The sequence below is a fragment of the Anoplophora glabripennis genome, unplaced genomic scaffold (assembly GCF_000390285.2).
Source record: "Anoplophora glabripennis isolate ALB-LARVAE unplaced genomic scaffold, Agla_2.0 scaffold29, whole genome shotgun sequence".
In the NCBI taxonomy this organism is placed as follows: Eukaryota; Metazoa; Arthropoda; class Insecta; order Coleoptera; family Cerambycidae; genus Anoplophora; species Anoplophora glabripennis.
The window spans coordinates 349,944-366,926 of record NW_019416257.1 but is presented as its reverse complement, the minus strand read 5'-3'; the positions used below and the strand labels follow the sequence as shown (position 1 = coordinate 366,926).

At 34.3% G+C, this 16,983-nt stretch overlaps 1 protein-coding gene across 1 annotated transcript in view; it reads right to left on the bottom strand.

Moving 5' to 3' along the window:
* Positions 1-14,237, bottom strand: part of LOC108908364 (uncharacterized protein MAL8P1.12) — a 57,479-nt gene extending 43,242 nt beyond the window's left edge. Inside the window, exon 1 of the mRNA XM_018712398.1 lies at positions 14,118-14,237. Coding sequence (XP_018567914.1) covers positions 14,118-14,237 — 120 coding nt within the window. The remainder of the gene's footprint in view (positions 1-14,117) is intronic.
* Between the last annotated feature and the right edge of the window lie 2,746 nt (positions 14,238-16,983).

Sequence of the window (16,983 nt, the reverse complement as noted above, 5' to 3'; positions counted from 1 at the left end):
TATAGTCATTAACGTTATTGAAACTGACAGCTGCTATACAGCTCGTTGAGAAATGAGGTTAAGTTGGTCGCTATAAGCTACTCCCTACGTCCAATGTGTCAGAGCCAACTTCGACCACGTTTTTATTTGAACGCTCGTTATATTGTATATATCCGGGAAAAAAGTACTCACTTTTTTCCCGGGGAAAACAGCAAATTCATAAAAAGTGACATTTTGTTACCTGTCAACAGAGATAAAATGTCAAACTTTTTTCCCGTTACAGAAAAAAATAATTTACTAATGATTTATGGTGTCGTATTTTCTCTAGATCTGGAAAAAAAGAACTTGTACAAAAAAATCCTCATTTTTATTCACAAATGAAAAGGTTCCGTGGAAAGAAGCTCCAAACCGGAATCGCCAACCCGCCATCGGTTGCTTCAGACCATTCCAGCCTTATTATAGGGTCTCTCTTATTAATATAATAGCCAATATTTATCCGCTTTCTAAATAATCCATTTAACATAAATTTAAAGGCAATTTCGTGGACTCAACGGCAACCGACCTCTTAGAAGCAATTTATATTTTAATGGCCACATTTTTCAGGCCTTATACACATAAATTATTTACCTGGACGTATTAAACGTATTAGCGTTTGCGGTGATTTATATTAGCATCTCTCGCGTGATTTAACAACGGTGTGTTTATGCCCTGTTACGAAAAATGAAAAAAAATAGGGTGCAATGCTTAAGAAGTCAGCAGAATTAATGTTGAAAATTAAAAGAGCTACTCTTACTTCCCCTTGTACTCCAGTCGAATTAGTTCATAAAACCTGAAAACTTGAAAAAATTATTAGCAAACATTTTATTGCACTTGACGGGAAAGGGTATGTAGAATGATAATGTCAAAAAAGTAACTCGAAAGAAGTGACTCTAAGATGGTAAACTGCAAGTAAGCGGCAAATGTATGTGTTTTTTTTTCACTGTTTTTACTGTCCACGAAAATCTAGACGACCTATCCGAATATTAGTTATTTTATGTTGTAGGCAATTAAATTACCTATAATTTAAGGTACTAGAGTCATTTTTCACTAATTTGTTAACTGTAAAATAAAGGTCAAACCCGGAAATATCAGTTTTCGAAAATTGCGCATTATTACTGCAAAAAGCGATGGATGTTGATGAAATTTATGGAGAAGATGGTTAATCCAATGACAAACATGTGCGTCAAATGCCGATTCAATTGACCATGAAATTGCTTCAGCTATTTGTTAATTAATTTCGTTTGTTTTCTTGCAACTAATTGTTTAATTATTAAAGGTTAATTTTAGAAGTTAATATCGTAGATATAGGTTCTCTTTGATCCAAAGAAAGGTATCGAAAGAAAAATTTCAAGAAGTTGAAATTAAGTTGCTGTTTGCAACTAACAAAGTAGGATGTGCAAGCATCGACCCCGACAGCTGCACTAGAAGTCATGCTAAATCTACCACCGCTGCATATAGTGGTGGAAAGAGAAGCGCGGCTAGCAGCTTCAGGAATAACAATGACTGTAGGGGTGGTTGCCATTCCAGGATCATAGATACATCTATGTCGGAACCAACTTTTGGGATGGTATCTGACAAGATGGTTCTAAGGTTTCACTTCCACAAGCCATTTGAGACTCGAATAGAGGATCAAAGCAAGTGGGAGGAAAGGTTTAATACCATGGAAAGGTGGAGCCTAGTATGGTTTACAGATGGCTCCAAAATGACCAGAGGGACGGGTGCAGGAATATATGGAGTCAGACCCAGATGGAGTGTAAGCTACAGTCTGGGGGAGTTCCCTACCGTATTCCAAGCAGAAATCGCGATAATGGCGTGTTTGGCAGAGAATGTACGTAGAGATTATAGACGTAAACTCATATATATATATATATTCTCTGATAGTCAAGCTGCAATTAAAGCTTTAGCCGCACACAAGGTAAGTTCAAAACTGGTTTGGGATTGTTTACAAGTGCTGACTGAACTGGCCACCAACAATACAGTCAGACTGTGTTGAGTGCCAGGGCACAAAGGCATTTGTGGAAATGAGAAAGCGGATGAACTTGCTAGGAAGGGATCCGAGATAGAGTTCATTGGCCCGGAGCCCTTCTGTGGCACATCTCCCAGTGTGGTCAGACGGGCTCTGGGCAAATGGACCGAGACAGAACACAGGAAATACTGGACTTCAAGGCCAGGACATAGCCATTCTAAGGAGCTCATGGAGTATCCTTCGAAGGAAAGAGCTAACGATTTACTGAGCTTGAACAGAATCCGGCTCAGGAGAGTGACAGGACTCATAACGGGACACTGTCACTTTAGGAAACATCTACATAAGGTAACGCTTGTAGACAGTCCGATCTGCCGAGGATGTGAATCGGCGGATGAAACTTCTCTGCATATCTTGGGCGAGTGCCCGGGATTTGCACGTAGCAGAATGGCGCTCCTTGAGAGATCCTATTTGGAACCCAAAGAACTAAGAGAAGTGTCAGCAAGGAAGCTTTTGGATTTTGTAAAAAGGACAAATCTACTTGCTGAATAGGACTAGTAGTGGGACGCACAATAGGCCTAATTAGGCCGCAGTGCAATGGGACTTATCAGGACCAACCACTAGAAGAAGAACAAGAAGAAGGATGTGCAAAACAGTGTTATAAACAAATTGTCCCAGGGTCAGGCAAAAGCTGCTCGAGAATTCGCTCTTCTTGCATTAAGTAGAGCTTATTTTTACGGTAATTTTAAAAAGCGAAATCACCTACGCCTCTTTGTTCCAAGATAACATTTTTTTTTTATAATGTTAATTGTTAATTAACTATTAATTGGATGTATGGGACTGGGGTTTTTGAGACAAAGACAATCAAAAACAGAAATTCCCGTAACCTCAGTGTACCATTTTAAAAAGCATACAGTGGCGTAACGTTTTTAGGGGGTCATTGTTAAAAATAAAACAAATATTTAAAAAAATTGCACGGTTATATATCAAGTATTGTACAGGGTATCTCAAACTCGATAGTATGGGCCTACTATTAGGGCACAAAAAATTTAAATAAAATTTGGGATACGTGGTGTTAAAAGTTCCATTTTCAATCGAAAGTATTATCTTTTGGATTTGACAGAAATTAAATTTTTTTCAGAAACATACCCAAATTTTTTTCCTGTTAAAAAGCTCTCTTTTTTTCTAATAAATTTTTATTAGAGAAATTTTTCTGTATTACTTCCCGCTTAAAAGTTATAATAGTCCAGGCAAGTTAGACCAAAATCACCCAGGAAATTTTTTTCTGATGAACCGATCAAGTTGCGGTGTTCGGCATTGTCTTCGGAAAAATATAAGGAAAAAAGTCTGTCTATTATACTTTGGGGCTGGATCGAAACTGCATTGCGGGTGCATAAACTGCATCTTGGAATGCATTCATTTTCCGAATTTTTTTAAAAATGGTAAAAATTGGCTAAAAGTTGTAGAAATTTGTGTACACGGGTTTTCGGGGTCGGAGAAATTTCGACCCGGGGGTTTTTGGAGTCGGGGATTTCGATTCTGACACTGAAAAGTATGCCAGGCGCCTATGGGGGCCGCCAGGGGGGCAAGGGGGGCTTCTGTAAAACATCGAATAGCTGAGTAATTGCCTGCTAAATTTCTACTCGGGGGTTTTCGGGGTCGGGGATTCCGAATCTGATACTGGAAAATATCCATTAATCTTAGCTTATCTATCACTGAGAAAAATTGTCGTATAATTGGAGAAATTCTGGACAATTCGTTCCCAAGAGACACATTTCATTAAATTAAAGAAATATGCCTTAAAACCGAAGAATATTTTATGGATCATGGATTTTCAAAAGAATCTCTTGGGCCCGTGCGACTGCGGATAATGCATAACAATTAGGCGACAAAATCAGATTATCGACAATGCAGATCTTGTGGGTCAAGGAAGCATGGAATTACATGCACAATTGCATGTATAAATTGTTAGCAATTACTCAGCTATTCGTTGTTTTACAGAAGCCCCCCCCTTGCCCCCTGGGGGGGCCCAGGGCATATTTTTCGGAGTCAGATTTGGAATCTCCGACCCCGAAAACCCGTGCACACAAATTTCTACAACTTTTAGCCAATTTTTACCAATTTTAAAAAATTCGGAAAAATTGATGCACTCCAAGATGCAGTTTATGCACCCGCAATGCAGTTTCGATCCAGGTCCAAAGTGTAATAGATAGACTTTTTTCCTGATACTTTTCCGAAGACAATGCCGAAAACTTAAGATTAATTAGAATATTCCGTGACGAAGGGAGGAATATTTATTATCTAGACGAAACTTGGGTCAACGAGGGATATACTGTAACAAAAGTATGGCAAGATAAAAATGTAAAAAGTTTTAGACAAGCATTTTTTGATGGACTTTCAACAGGGTTCAAGGCACCTTCAGGTAAAGGGCGAAGATTAATAGTGACACATATAGGTAGTGCCAGTGGTTTTGTAGATGGCGGTTTACTTTTATTTGAATCTAAAAATACAGGTGACTATCACGAAGACATGAACGCAGATGTTTTCGAAAAGTATTTTACACAGATGTTGGATCTTATTCCTCCGGGGTCTGTAATTGTCATGGATAATGCCAGTTACCATTCACGGCAGACCGAGCGGATGCCTACGACTGCTTGGAGGAAAGCCGATATAATTCAATGGTTATCCGGAAAAAACATTTCTTTTGAAACAAATATGGTGAAAAAGAAACTTTGGACCCTTGTCAATCTTAATAAAGATTAGAAAAAATATGTTATCGATGAAATGGCAACAAATCGCCAAATAACGGTACTACGGTTACCACCTTATCACTGTGAACTTAACCCAATCGAATTAGTCTGGGCGCAGGTAAAAGGAGATGTAGCACGAAATAATACGACGTTTAAATTAAGTGACGTGAAAATTTTGTTAAAAAATTCCTTGGAACGAGTAACCGCAGATAACTGGCAAATATGTATACATCATGTACAAAAAGAAGAGGAGAAAATGTGGGAACTCGATAATTTAATTGACGTTACTGTGGAACCTATCGTTATCAATCTAGGAGACGAAGATAATTCATCAGAATATTCAGAGGATGAATTTTAATATACCTACTTTTTTATTTTCTTTATTGTACATTTATACAACACTACATTTACTCACCATAATTTGAATTTTCAAAATACATATATTTTTGTGTGGAATAAAAGTCTATTCATTAAATTTAAATAAATATTTTGATAATAATATTGAATAATTTTATTTGAATTACTAAAAACCCTCTTAACCCGGTTATGATGCTTAAAGTAGCCTCATGTTTTGAAATGCTGTTTTTATTTTGTTTACTTATAAAAGAAATGGACCGAGAAATTGAAGCGGCATAGACAAAGACGGATTGTCGGGGATTAAATTTTAGCTACCTGCTACAATTTAGTACAGTCCTATCGCACAAAGTTTTTTTAAAAGTATACCTCATCTACACGGAAAATACATAATATAAAAATATTGAATATAAGCACCAGTACTACATTTATTTACGATTTGCATACATAATAAGCTTTTATTACTCTGTTTCATTTCTAAACAAACTTATAGTATTGTACAGGTTCTTACAAGAGACAATTTTTTACATTGGAAATAAAGTAAAAAAAAACTGTTACCATTGACATTGATCGTACATAATTAAATACTGTATTGCTGTACGTGAAATCGTGCAAGGGTATTTACAGCTTCTTGTAAATTCAATTAATTCATAATTTCGCGTAGTACCGCTTATTAGCATGCGCGGTTTTCATCAATTTGCGTAAAATTCGAATTATTCAGATGATATCGCGTCTCGCGAAATTAGGGGATACGCTGGCACACCAATTACAGTTCCACATGCATCCGCGGTGTATTGGCCCATTTTTGTTCGAGATACAGTCTCGCGATAATTGATTAAGTATACGTACTCGCGTTTAGTTTCAGGTGCATCTCCGTATTTACATGCCGGGGTTTTTACATATTTACATTAAGTTGAAAAATTACAGGGTGTGCGTCTCCCGTAGCCAATTATATTTTTCAATTTAATGTACTACCGTAATTTTTATGGCTGGTAAGCATGCGTCCGCGGATGACAAGCAGTTGCTGCTGATGGGTAAATGGTGGGTTTTAAGCATTAGCAAATTCGATAATTTTCCATTTATTGCTAAACGGCCGCATTATCATATTTAATTTTCAATTTTACAACGGCGCAAAGTGGAATCCCAATTTTTTGGGAATCCGCCAATTACACAGTCCCACGACAAAAAAATTCTATGTGACAGACTAGACCAGGGGTCGGCAAGTAATTTTAGGTGGGGTCCGGATACTTTTAAAAATTTTTAACGAGGTCCAGAAAAAAATTCATATTTCTTACAAATTTTCATTTAAACTCAAATTTAATCTGCTTACTAACCATTAAGAACTCAAAACACTCACACAATTGTAAAATAATAGAAAAAATGATAAGGTTGGCACTCAAACGTAAAAAAACATTTTTTAAATAATTTATTTGAGTAATTTATCCATTCAAAACATTTTTGGCGGTCCAGTATTTTACCTTCCGGGGTCCGGACCTGGACCGCGGTCCGCCAGTTGCCGACCCTTGGACTAGACCATCATAGACCCTTACGTTTTTTGGGTTAGTTTATGTTCAAGGTTATTTGAAGGTCAATAGTCCAGACGGTATTTGGGTGAATCGTAAAACCACAGAGATTTTTGGCTTTTTGGCTTTCAAATATAACTAGAAATTATTTTTTTTCTATGTGCATAAAAAAAACGTATTCTTAACTTTTGGCGGCACAATAGGTATGTTAAAAAAATTGAAAAAATGTCGTATTTTTCTTCCTATTTAATTATGTATCTTTTCAAGAGTTGATTTTAGGCGAAAATGTTAGAGGAAAAAAATATTTGTGATTAAATTTTACAAAATATGACTAGTTACAAATCGAATGAATCATGAATATTATTGTAAAAATCGAAAAAATCGCCAAAAATGTGGTTAAAAAATATTACTTCTTAGGGAATTTTTTTGGGGTCTTTAAGTTGGGTATAGAACCTTCATTAAGCTCAAGAAAAGTTAATGTTATGTAGAATCATCACACCAAATTTCATCAAAATCGGTTTGATAGATTTTGCATAATAATTTTGCAATTCAGAATTTGAAAAAAAACGCAAATTTTAAAAAATTTGCACAGCAAAAACCAAGGCCCTTAGATACTTGAAAACTTAATCACATATAGAAGGGCTCACAAGCTTTCAAACGCTTTTCGAAAATTCGAATCCGTCAATTAGGAGAGCTCTGGCGCTTCTTTAAACATTGGTCGAATTTTTGTACTATAATTTTATATTTTTGTAATATAATGAGTTCATTTCTCATTTGCTTATATTTTAAACAGTAAATAATATTTGAATTATACTTTAATCACAAAAGAAATGATGAATAAATTAATAGTTAATTACTAATTTTCGACATATTTTGAAAATAATTGTTGTTTAAACAATTTTAGAATATTTAAATAAATTTGTTTTTAATCTTTGATGAACATTATATAAGTTTATGCACTTACCTTTGATACAATAAAAAAATAAAGTTGATAATTAAAGGAAGTTTAAAGATAAATAATTATCGAACTGTTGAAAGACCAATAATTATTAACGATAGGCATTTGGAAATACGCTAATTGTTTTTTTTAGATCGCGAGACTTCGATTTTAAAAATAATCATCAAAATCGGACCTCTAGAAGCTGAGATATTAAAAATTTTTAAGCGCGTTGCGGTTTTGAACTCGCCGATTCAATTTCGAGCAAGCCGAAGTAGCAGCGCTCTCTACTTCCCCCACCACCACCACCCGTACGATTTTCTTGAATTTCTCGCTTCTATAAATAACTTTAAACGCGTTTTAAATTAAGTTGCCAATGAAGAAAAGTATTGCAAACTTTGACCTGGTAAGGACTCGGAATACCAAAGGTAAATGTCCCAGTACATTTAGTGTAAATGACAGTTAAGTTTGATCGGCTATAACTACGTAACTAATTGACCAATCGATCTGTTTTTTTTTTAAAGAAGCGGCTTTCCAATAACTTTTAAAACCTGCTATAAAAAATTTGATTTGACTGAATATTCACAAAGTTATTCTAATTGATTATAAGTATAAAAATTCGACCAATGTTTAAACAAGCGCCAGAGCTCTCCTAATTGATGGATTCGAATTTTTCAAAAAACGTTTGAAAACTTGAGAGCCCTTCTATATGTGATTAAATTTTCAAGTATCTAAGGGCCTTGGTTTTAGCTGTGCAATATTTTGAATATTTGCATTTTTCTTTTCAAAATCTGGATTGCAAAATTATTATGCAAAATCTATCAAACCGATTTTGATGAAATTTGGTGTGATGATTCTACATAACATGAAGTTTTCTTGAGCCAAGTATGAAGGTCCTATACCCAACTTAAAGACCCCAAAAAAAATCCCTAAAAATGGTTTTTAACTCCATTTTTGGCGATTTTTTCGATTTTTGTAATAGTAATCATGATTCATTTGATCTGTAACTGATCATATAAATGAAAATATAAATTTGGTGTGAAGATTCTACATAACATGAAGTTTTCTTGAGCCAAATATGAAGGTCCTATACCAAATTTAAAGACCTCCCTAAAAAGTAATGTTTTTTAACCCCATTTTCGGCGAGTTTTTCGATTTTTACAATAATAATCATGATTCATTCGATTTGTAACTAGTCATATTTTGTAAAAAAATTAATTACAAACATTTTTTTCCTCTTCCATTTTCGCCTAAAATCAACTCTTGAAAAGATACACAATTAAATAGGAAGTAAAATATGACATTTTTCGAATTTTTTTAACACATTGTTCCGCCAAAAGTTAAGCCCACGTTTTTTTATGCGCATAGAAAAATTTTCATAGCTAGTGATAGTTGAAAGCCAAAAAGCCAAAAATCTCCGTGGAAATACGATTTACCCAAACCAAATCAGATACCGCCTAGACTACAACTCTTGTTTTTTTTATGGTAATATAAGTTCTGACCCCGGATTCTGAAAGAGTTAAAAAAAATCAGTTTTTGCAACAGAATTTGAGGAAACATGCCTATGATACGTGTTTCTAAAGATTAAAGGTAGCTTCCTTGTAAATATGACCCTTAATGAAATATACATCCTGTATATATTGTTTTGGAAAGTACAGAATACTGTTAATTTGAAAATTTATAACGTTAATAAAGCTAAAATATATATTTATGGTACCTACCTTGTTTTGCTTATTCTCGTAAACTCTTCTTCAGAAGCGAATTTTCTTACAGAAAAAAAAAACTATATGATATTGTTGAATCTAATTTTCACTCTTGAATTTATTTTTTATTTTTTATATTTATAACTTTATACCTGATATTATGGCCATGTATTTTAAATTTACAAATCGATTATTTATAGTTATAATTTTATTTGAAGAAAACAATCTGGAACATCTTGAATTATCAAATCAAAAAACTATTTTCTCTAACCTTTGGCTAAATCGTATATTAAATATAAATTCTTATTTTAACTTACCCCATTAATTAATCCCCAATTTGAGTTAGTTATATTTTTTTTGAGCCACTGGGTATCTTGCTTTTCCCTAGTCTTTCCTTGATGTCCTGGGTACCATGAATTAAGTTATCTTGCAATGTAGGTAAACCGACAACCTACACTTCGTGATGACGTATTGAAAGTTGCCTAATCTGGTTTGTTTACGAGTTCCACTTTTATTTTTGACAGCTAAATAAACAAATAAATTTCTTTACAGCTTCTACTGGATATCTCTGGTAAAACTTCTTTATTTTTTACCTTCTGTGCTTAATTATTATTTTTTTTTTTAGATTCACTACCTTGAAGTTTTAAGGTTATTTTTTTTAGTTCAATCAAATTAACTGACTTACTGCTTTAGAGTAACGTTTCATTTTACACGGCTCCAACTCGATTGAAACTCGGCTGATACTTAGCAATTTTGGCAGTCCTTATATAGATATAATGCCAAACAAATGACTATCAGAGACTTGCCTGGAAATGTTTTAGAAGTTCCATACTGTAGGAAACTTTTTATAGGAAATTGTAGATCTATCTACTGTCTTTAAATGTAGCAATATTTCCCTTTCCTTATTTCAGCTCTCTTTTGAAGACACACTTTATGAAGCTTTTACAAGTTTATCTTTGTACTGAGAACTTTCACATCTTACTAACAAACACTTTTACAACTATTTTTCTTACATAAATACGTCCTAGTAAATACTTTTTTACAAATCTTGCAACTATCTTTCCAAATTCCGTTCATTTATTTAAAAAATGTTATAGTTTTTTATGTCACTGTCGGTAAAATTCATTTTCTCTCTATTTTTTTAGATACTAATTTAGTATTTGCTCAAACGGTCTACTGAATAACCAGTTTTTTCTTTTTTAATGGAAGTTCTGGTTATTACATTCTATGTTACGAAATTTTGGAAATTGTTCGGTGATGCGATTTTTGTCCAAATCTTGCAAAAATTAAATTCTATCTTGTGGAATGGAGCTTATGTGTTTTTTTTTTCACGTCTGAACAAAATTTCCAGTTAATATCCTTTTTATTTACAAAATTAGTATTTTTTTATATTCATCGCTAGCTGTCAAAATTGTAATTTAATTTTTTTTTCAAAATAAACTTTCTTATTATATTATTATGCATGTGCAAGTATTATTTTAGCTCATTTTATTCATGTGCAAGCGATTTTTTTTTATAGATTTAACTTTCTGTGTATTAAATTTTATCGTTTTATCAAATTTGTTACTTATTTTCTGTTTCTGTATATTCCAGTACAATATAATACAAAACAGAACGAATAACTTTCAGGAAAATTATATTTTTGAAAAACATTTATTCATATAAATTTCTTGTTACAGACTCTACCCTCCCATGACAACCCTCAAAAAATTTAAATAGGGAAAGAGTGACACATCATTTGAAAAGAATTCTAATTCTCTACACAACCGTGTTTACTTTTTCGAAGATACAGAATAAAAAAACTACTTTTCATAAATTTATTTACAAATAACTTCATGTTAGCCAATTAAGTGTTGATGACTTCCAGCCTCCATACAGTAATATACAGGGTGTCCGGTAAGTACCTCCTAATCTCTCGGGAGTGTATAGGGGAGGTCAAAATAAAACTAGTCCTTCCTATAATTTTTTTCCTAATGTGCCACCTATCGGAGTTATGGGGGGTCAAAGAGGTACCTAGAAATTAACGTTTAGGGTTATAACTTTGAAACCACCCTGTATATTTTAATAAAATTTTCGTACGTTGTATTACACATGGAGCTCTACGATTTGATGCTAAAATCAACTTTTTGCTATTATCAGGTGTCCAGAAACGGACTGGCCCTATCACAATTTTTCTCAAAATTTTGACAGAAGTAATTTTATCAAACTGAAAATATTATTATTAGATACTCTGAAGGTTTTTCTTTAAAAATGGTACTCTTTATTTATTTCGAAAAAATGAACGGTTTGCGAGATAAATCGGTTTTGAAAAAAATTGGTAACAAATACAACAATTAAAATTTATTTTTTTTACATATTATTTCATGCATTTAATTTCTTTAACTTTATCAAGTCCAGAAATCTTTGAACGGGTTGGCTATACTTTATGAGCAAGTAGTGACCAATTAAAAATAACATTTGAAAAATAACTTACTTACAAGACATGCAACAAAGAACATTCAACAATGAACAAAGGTACCTAAATGTTACTTCGGTAGATGTTCAAAATGAGCACCCCGTACTTCAATGCACTTTCTAATCCTACGAATGTTTTCCCGGTGCACTTGAAATAATATTCCGTGATTATTGCGGAGATGGTCACAGTTCTGTGTTAGCCTCAGCAGAAGTTCCTCTCTACTATTTACGGGTGTTGAATAAACGTTATTTTTTAAATGACCCCACAGAAAAAAGTCTAATGGGTTTAGGTCGGGCGACCTAGGTGGCCATAATACAGGTCCGCCTCGACCTATCCATCGATCACCAAAAACATTCGTCAGATGTTGACGTACTAAACGATCAAAGTGGGGTGGTGCACCGTCATGCATGTACCACATTTCAGTTCTTATTTGAAGGGGCACTTCTTCTAACAAAATATTTAGATTTTCCTCTAAAAATTGCAAATAAAGAGCACCATTAAGTCTTTGCTCCAGAATAAATGGACCAATCAAATGATTCCCGATAATGCCAGCCCACACATTCACCATAAACCTTTGTTGGTAGCGAGTTTGAACTAAAGCGTGAGGGTTTTCTTCATCCCAGACATGTAGATTATGCGAATTAATTATGCCGTCTCTTGTAAAACCTGCTTCATCGGTGAACAAAATAGATGTACCAAAATTATGATTCCGAATATGATGCTGTAAAAACCAATTGGCGTATTGAAGTCTTTTTGGATAATCATCTGGAGACATAGCATGTACTTTTTGGATGTGGTACGGGTAAAGCAATTGTTCTTTCAGAGTTTCATGTACAGCCCATTTTGTAACATTGTTTTGCGCCGCAAGCTTCCTTATGCTATTTGAAGGATTATTAGCAACGTCTTCCAATATTTGTTCCTCTACATGAGGGTCTCGTACTCTCCTCGGGGCTCCTGCTCCACCACGGCGTGGCAAAAAGCTTCCTAAATAAAGGATTCGGAAGAAATTAGTTTCACTAACGTTTTTCACTATTTTTTTTTACCTGTTTCTCTTAAACTACGATCAACTCTTTCAAAAGTTTTTGGACTCGGCAAATGTCGACCCGGAAACCTTTCCTCATAAAGTCTTCTTGCCTCCACGGAGTTGCATAATGCTTCCCCATAAATTAGGTGCATATCAGCATATTCTGCACAGGAATATTCTTCCATTTTTAAATGTTATTTCTAACGGCTTAAAACGAATACCACAATAAAATTGAATTTTTATTCTGTCACGCGCCTTTGACAAGTACTTTAAAATCAACAGGGTCTAACAACGAAAACAATAGAAAAGAACTCCATGGAGACAAGAGCAATAATAATTTGTAGATGTATTTTGGTCATAGATGTTGATTTTACAAGAAACGGCATTATTCATTCCCTTAATTCACCACCAGTAAATGTTTATGGTGAATCTGTAGGCTGGCACTAGCGGGAATGATTTTATTGTAAAAAAATAAATTTTAATTGTTGTTGTATTTGTTACCAATTTTTTTCAAAACCGATTTATCTCGCAAACCGTTCATTTTTTCGAAATAAATAAAGAGTACCATTTTTAAAGAAAAACCTTCAGAGTATCTAATAATAATATTTTCAGTTTGATAAAATTACTTCTGTCAAAATTTTGAGAAAAATTGTGATAGGGCCAGTCCGTTTCTGGACACCTGATAATAGCAAAAAGTTGATTTTAGCATCAAATCGTAGAGCTCCATGTGTAATACAACGTACGAAAATTTTATTAAAATATACAGGGTGGTTTCAAAGTTATAACCCTAAACGTTAATTTCTAGGTACCCCTTTGACCCCCCATAACTCCGTTAGGGGGCACATTAGGAAAAAAAATTATAGGAAGGACTAGTTTTATTTTGACCTCCCCTATACACTCCCGAGAGATTAGGAGGTACTTACCGGACACCCTGTATGTTTTGTAGAAAGCATTCACGCACATTTTGTAACATTTCCGGAGCAACTTGCCGGCATTCGTTAACAATGCGTTGGCGTAGTAAAGGGGGGTAGGTGGAGTGAAATAAATTTTGAAGTTTAAATGTCCCCACAAGAAAAAGTCTAAAGGATACAAATCCGGCGATCGTGCAGGCCATGCTATGACGCCTCTTCTCCCAGTCTGACCAAAATCGGACCGATAAAGACAATTATGACGATTGACGGTGCCATTAACAGAAAAAGAACATTCTAACGAGAAGCAGGTATTAAAAATAAAAGCAAGATTGTTAATAGCTCGTTCACTCATTATTTCAAAATTGTTGTCGGCGGTCAAAGTCATCTTCATGAAGTTCCTGTGCACGGTGAATATTGTATGATGTTTCAAAATTTTGCGAATTTTGTCTCGTCCAAAACCAGATTTAGCTGCCTCTTACTCGTTTTGGAATTGATAGCAACATAGCCAAGAACTGCGACATCCACTGCTTCTTTTCTTTCGATGTGTCGGTTTTTTTACCAACACATCCAGTCTTCTCAAACTTGGCCACTAACTCCATGGAGAAAAAAAAGTTTGCAAATAAAATTGTAAAAAGTAGTTTTTTTATTAGCAACTTCTATGTCCTAAACTAATAGGTTAAATTTAAGAAATAAAAGAATGTGTATAGAATACCTTTCAAACGATGAGTCACCTAAAACCTCCTTCCCTATTAAGAGTTTTTCGGGGTTGCCTCCCCTCTCCCTACGGGGGTAGAGTCTGTAACAGGAATCACTGAAAGAAATGGGCTTATTAAACTGTTTATCTAGAATAATGTGTATAGCGCATATTAAAACTTTTATAACCAATATACAACTTTTATTAAAAAAAAGCAATCATCTCCATACTCATTATTCAATCAGTTTAACTGGAAGGTGCTTAATACACCTTATGCATCTATGAAATAAAGGTTATAATGAATTACTTATACATTATTAGGTGTTATAGACTTTATATTCCAGTTGTATAGTAGAGAAGATTTGTTGTATAAAGACCAGTATCCGAATTTGTATATAACAATTGTATTAACAGAATTATTCGTTCTTATACTGAATATGTTTCCGTTTTTAACGTGTAAAACGCATCTTATAATGGTTAAGTGATCGTCACCTCTCGGTGCATAATCGGTTATGATCATTGTTAAGTTATATAGTCATAGTCATAGTCTTGTAATAATAATCATATGTCAGACTCGAGAGCGACGTGCGCCGACTCAATAAGGAACCTGGCTATTCCAGCCGCTGATTTAGGGTCCGCCGCACGAGCTCATCCCTTCTAAGATTTCAGTAACATGCTATGCATGAAGCAGAACGGTACTCAATTATCTTATACAGTCCACTTTTATTGTCCATAGATGTTCAATCATGGTCAAAATAAACACACAAAACCACAACGTCTTTATTATCTTTACTCAAGAAGAGAAAATACAACAATCGTAAAATTTCCGATAGCCCGCTGTGCATCGACTTACACTCGTCTAGTTTGATGAAAATGGTCAGTATATGCACATGTTTTGTGGGATACATGATCATATCGCGTTGTGTGAAATGGAAAATTATTATGTAAGTATCTAACTGTTTTATGGCTTGTAATTGTTTTGTTTTTTCAAATGATAATCTTGTCTAAATCTTAAAAATTATTATTTTGTAGGTCCTATTAGAAATCGCTGATGTTAAGTTTTACATAAGATGGAGGAACAGAAGGTTAACGGTGACAAAGAAAAGCATGGGTATAAAGTCAATCAACCAGAGGAAATAAAATTATATGGAAAGAAGCTCAACCTTTCTGGGGATGCTTCATTCTTAAGGTGGAAAAGTTATAGTGCAAATTCTCATGTAATACAAGAAAATACGGGTGTATCGTTGCTAAGAAAATAAACTGGACAGTTTTGGGAGCGATTTGTCATCATTTTTGGTGCTTAAAAGTATGTTTTATGTATGTTTACATTAGAACCTTAGCTTGTAATTACAGTTATCCAATAAAATTTCTGAAAACTTAATGACATATGTTTTTAACTCATACAGAGTATACAACAGTTTAATACATTTATTATTATAAAACTTATAACCAGTACTAGATGTTCTAATAACGATATGGAACACTTTAATAACAGTTATTGCTATTATTTCGTAAAGGGTATAAAAAACGTTGTATACTAGTTATACAATAATTTAATAAAGAATAAGGTTTATAGTCACTATACAACTGTGCTAGCAATACGCGTTTTATATCCAATATTCACCTGTTTAACTGTCACATATAGTATACAATGGTCTTATAATGGTATATAGAATTCTAATAAAGAATAAAACGCATTTCTTTCAGTGAAGTTCGTGTGAAAAGATGTTCCCCGTCTATCAAAAATGGACATGTCTCGGCGTTTTTCGGAAAAATAATATTTTTCTGAAAGTTATTCGCTGTGCATATATGATTTATGGGTTAGCATGAATGCGGCATGTGTTTTTTTTTCATGTAAAATATTGTTGGTGGGTACAACTGACGTCACTCCATAGTTTTACCATTTGTTTTTAGTTGAAATGTGTTAGTAAAAAATCACTGGATTGTGCGATAGCATCTCATATTGTGGTTTTGCCCTGCTATTTCCTACGCCAAATAGATTCTTTTAATCGTCGATAAATCACAGTTTACTGCCTCATATAAAAAATAACTATTAATTTAAATTATTACAAAAGAATCGATGTTAGTATCATTACCGCATCATGAAAACCCGGAAGCATCACTGAGCTATTATTAGGTAATGCCCCTCGTTGCGGGGCAGTTTTTTTCGCGCCTTCGCCGCAACTTTCAAGCCCAATTAGCCAAACCCGCACAAGGAAGAGAATTCCTCCAATTCAGGTGCCCATAACGTACACGTTGGGCCTCTCACTTAAGTGCCACGCCGTAATTAGCGGTCGGGCGCGTAAAAATAGGAATAATTTGCCGGCTATCGTGCATAAAATCACACATAATAACATAATTGATTAGGTATTTCCCACGGGGGGTTTATGAAATATCAATAAATGATTACGCTGCAGAATCGTGAATTTGCGCGAGTAATTGGGGATAATATACGTACGAGCCGACAGCGGTGATACAGAAACAAAGGCGGTAGTCGGGGCGCATTTCTGTCAATCGGGGACAAGGTGTACACTGAGGGAAAAGTCTGGCTTTAAACTAGAATGAAACTTTAGTTTTTTAAAAGTATAAATATTTGTAAATATCTCAGGGGTGTGGCATGTATAATCTATAAAAATTAAACTACAGCCTCC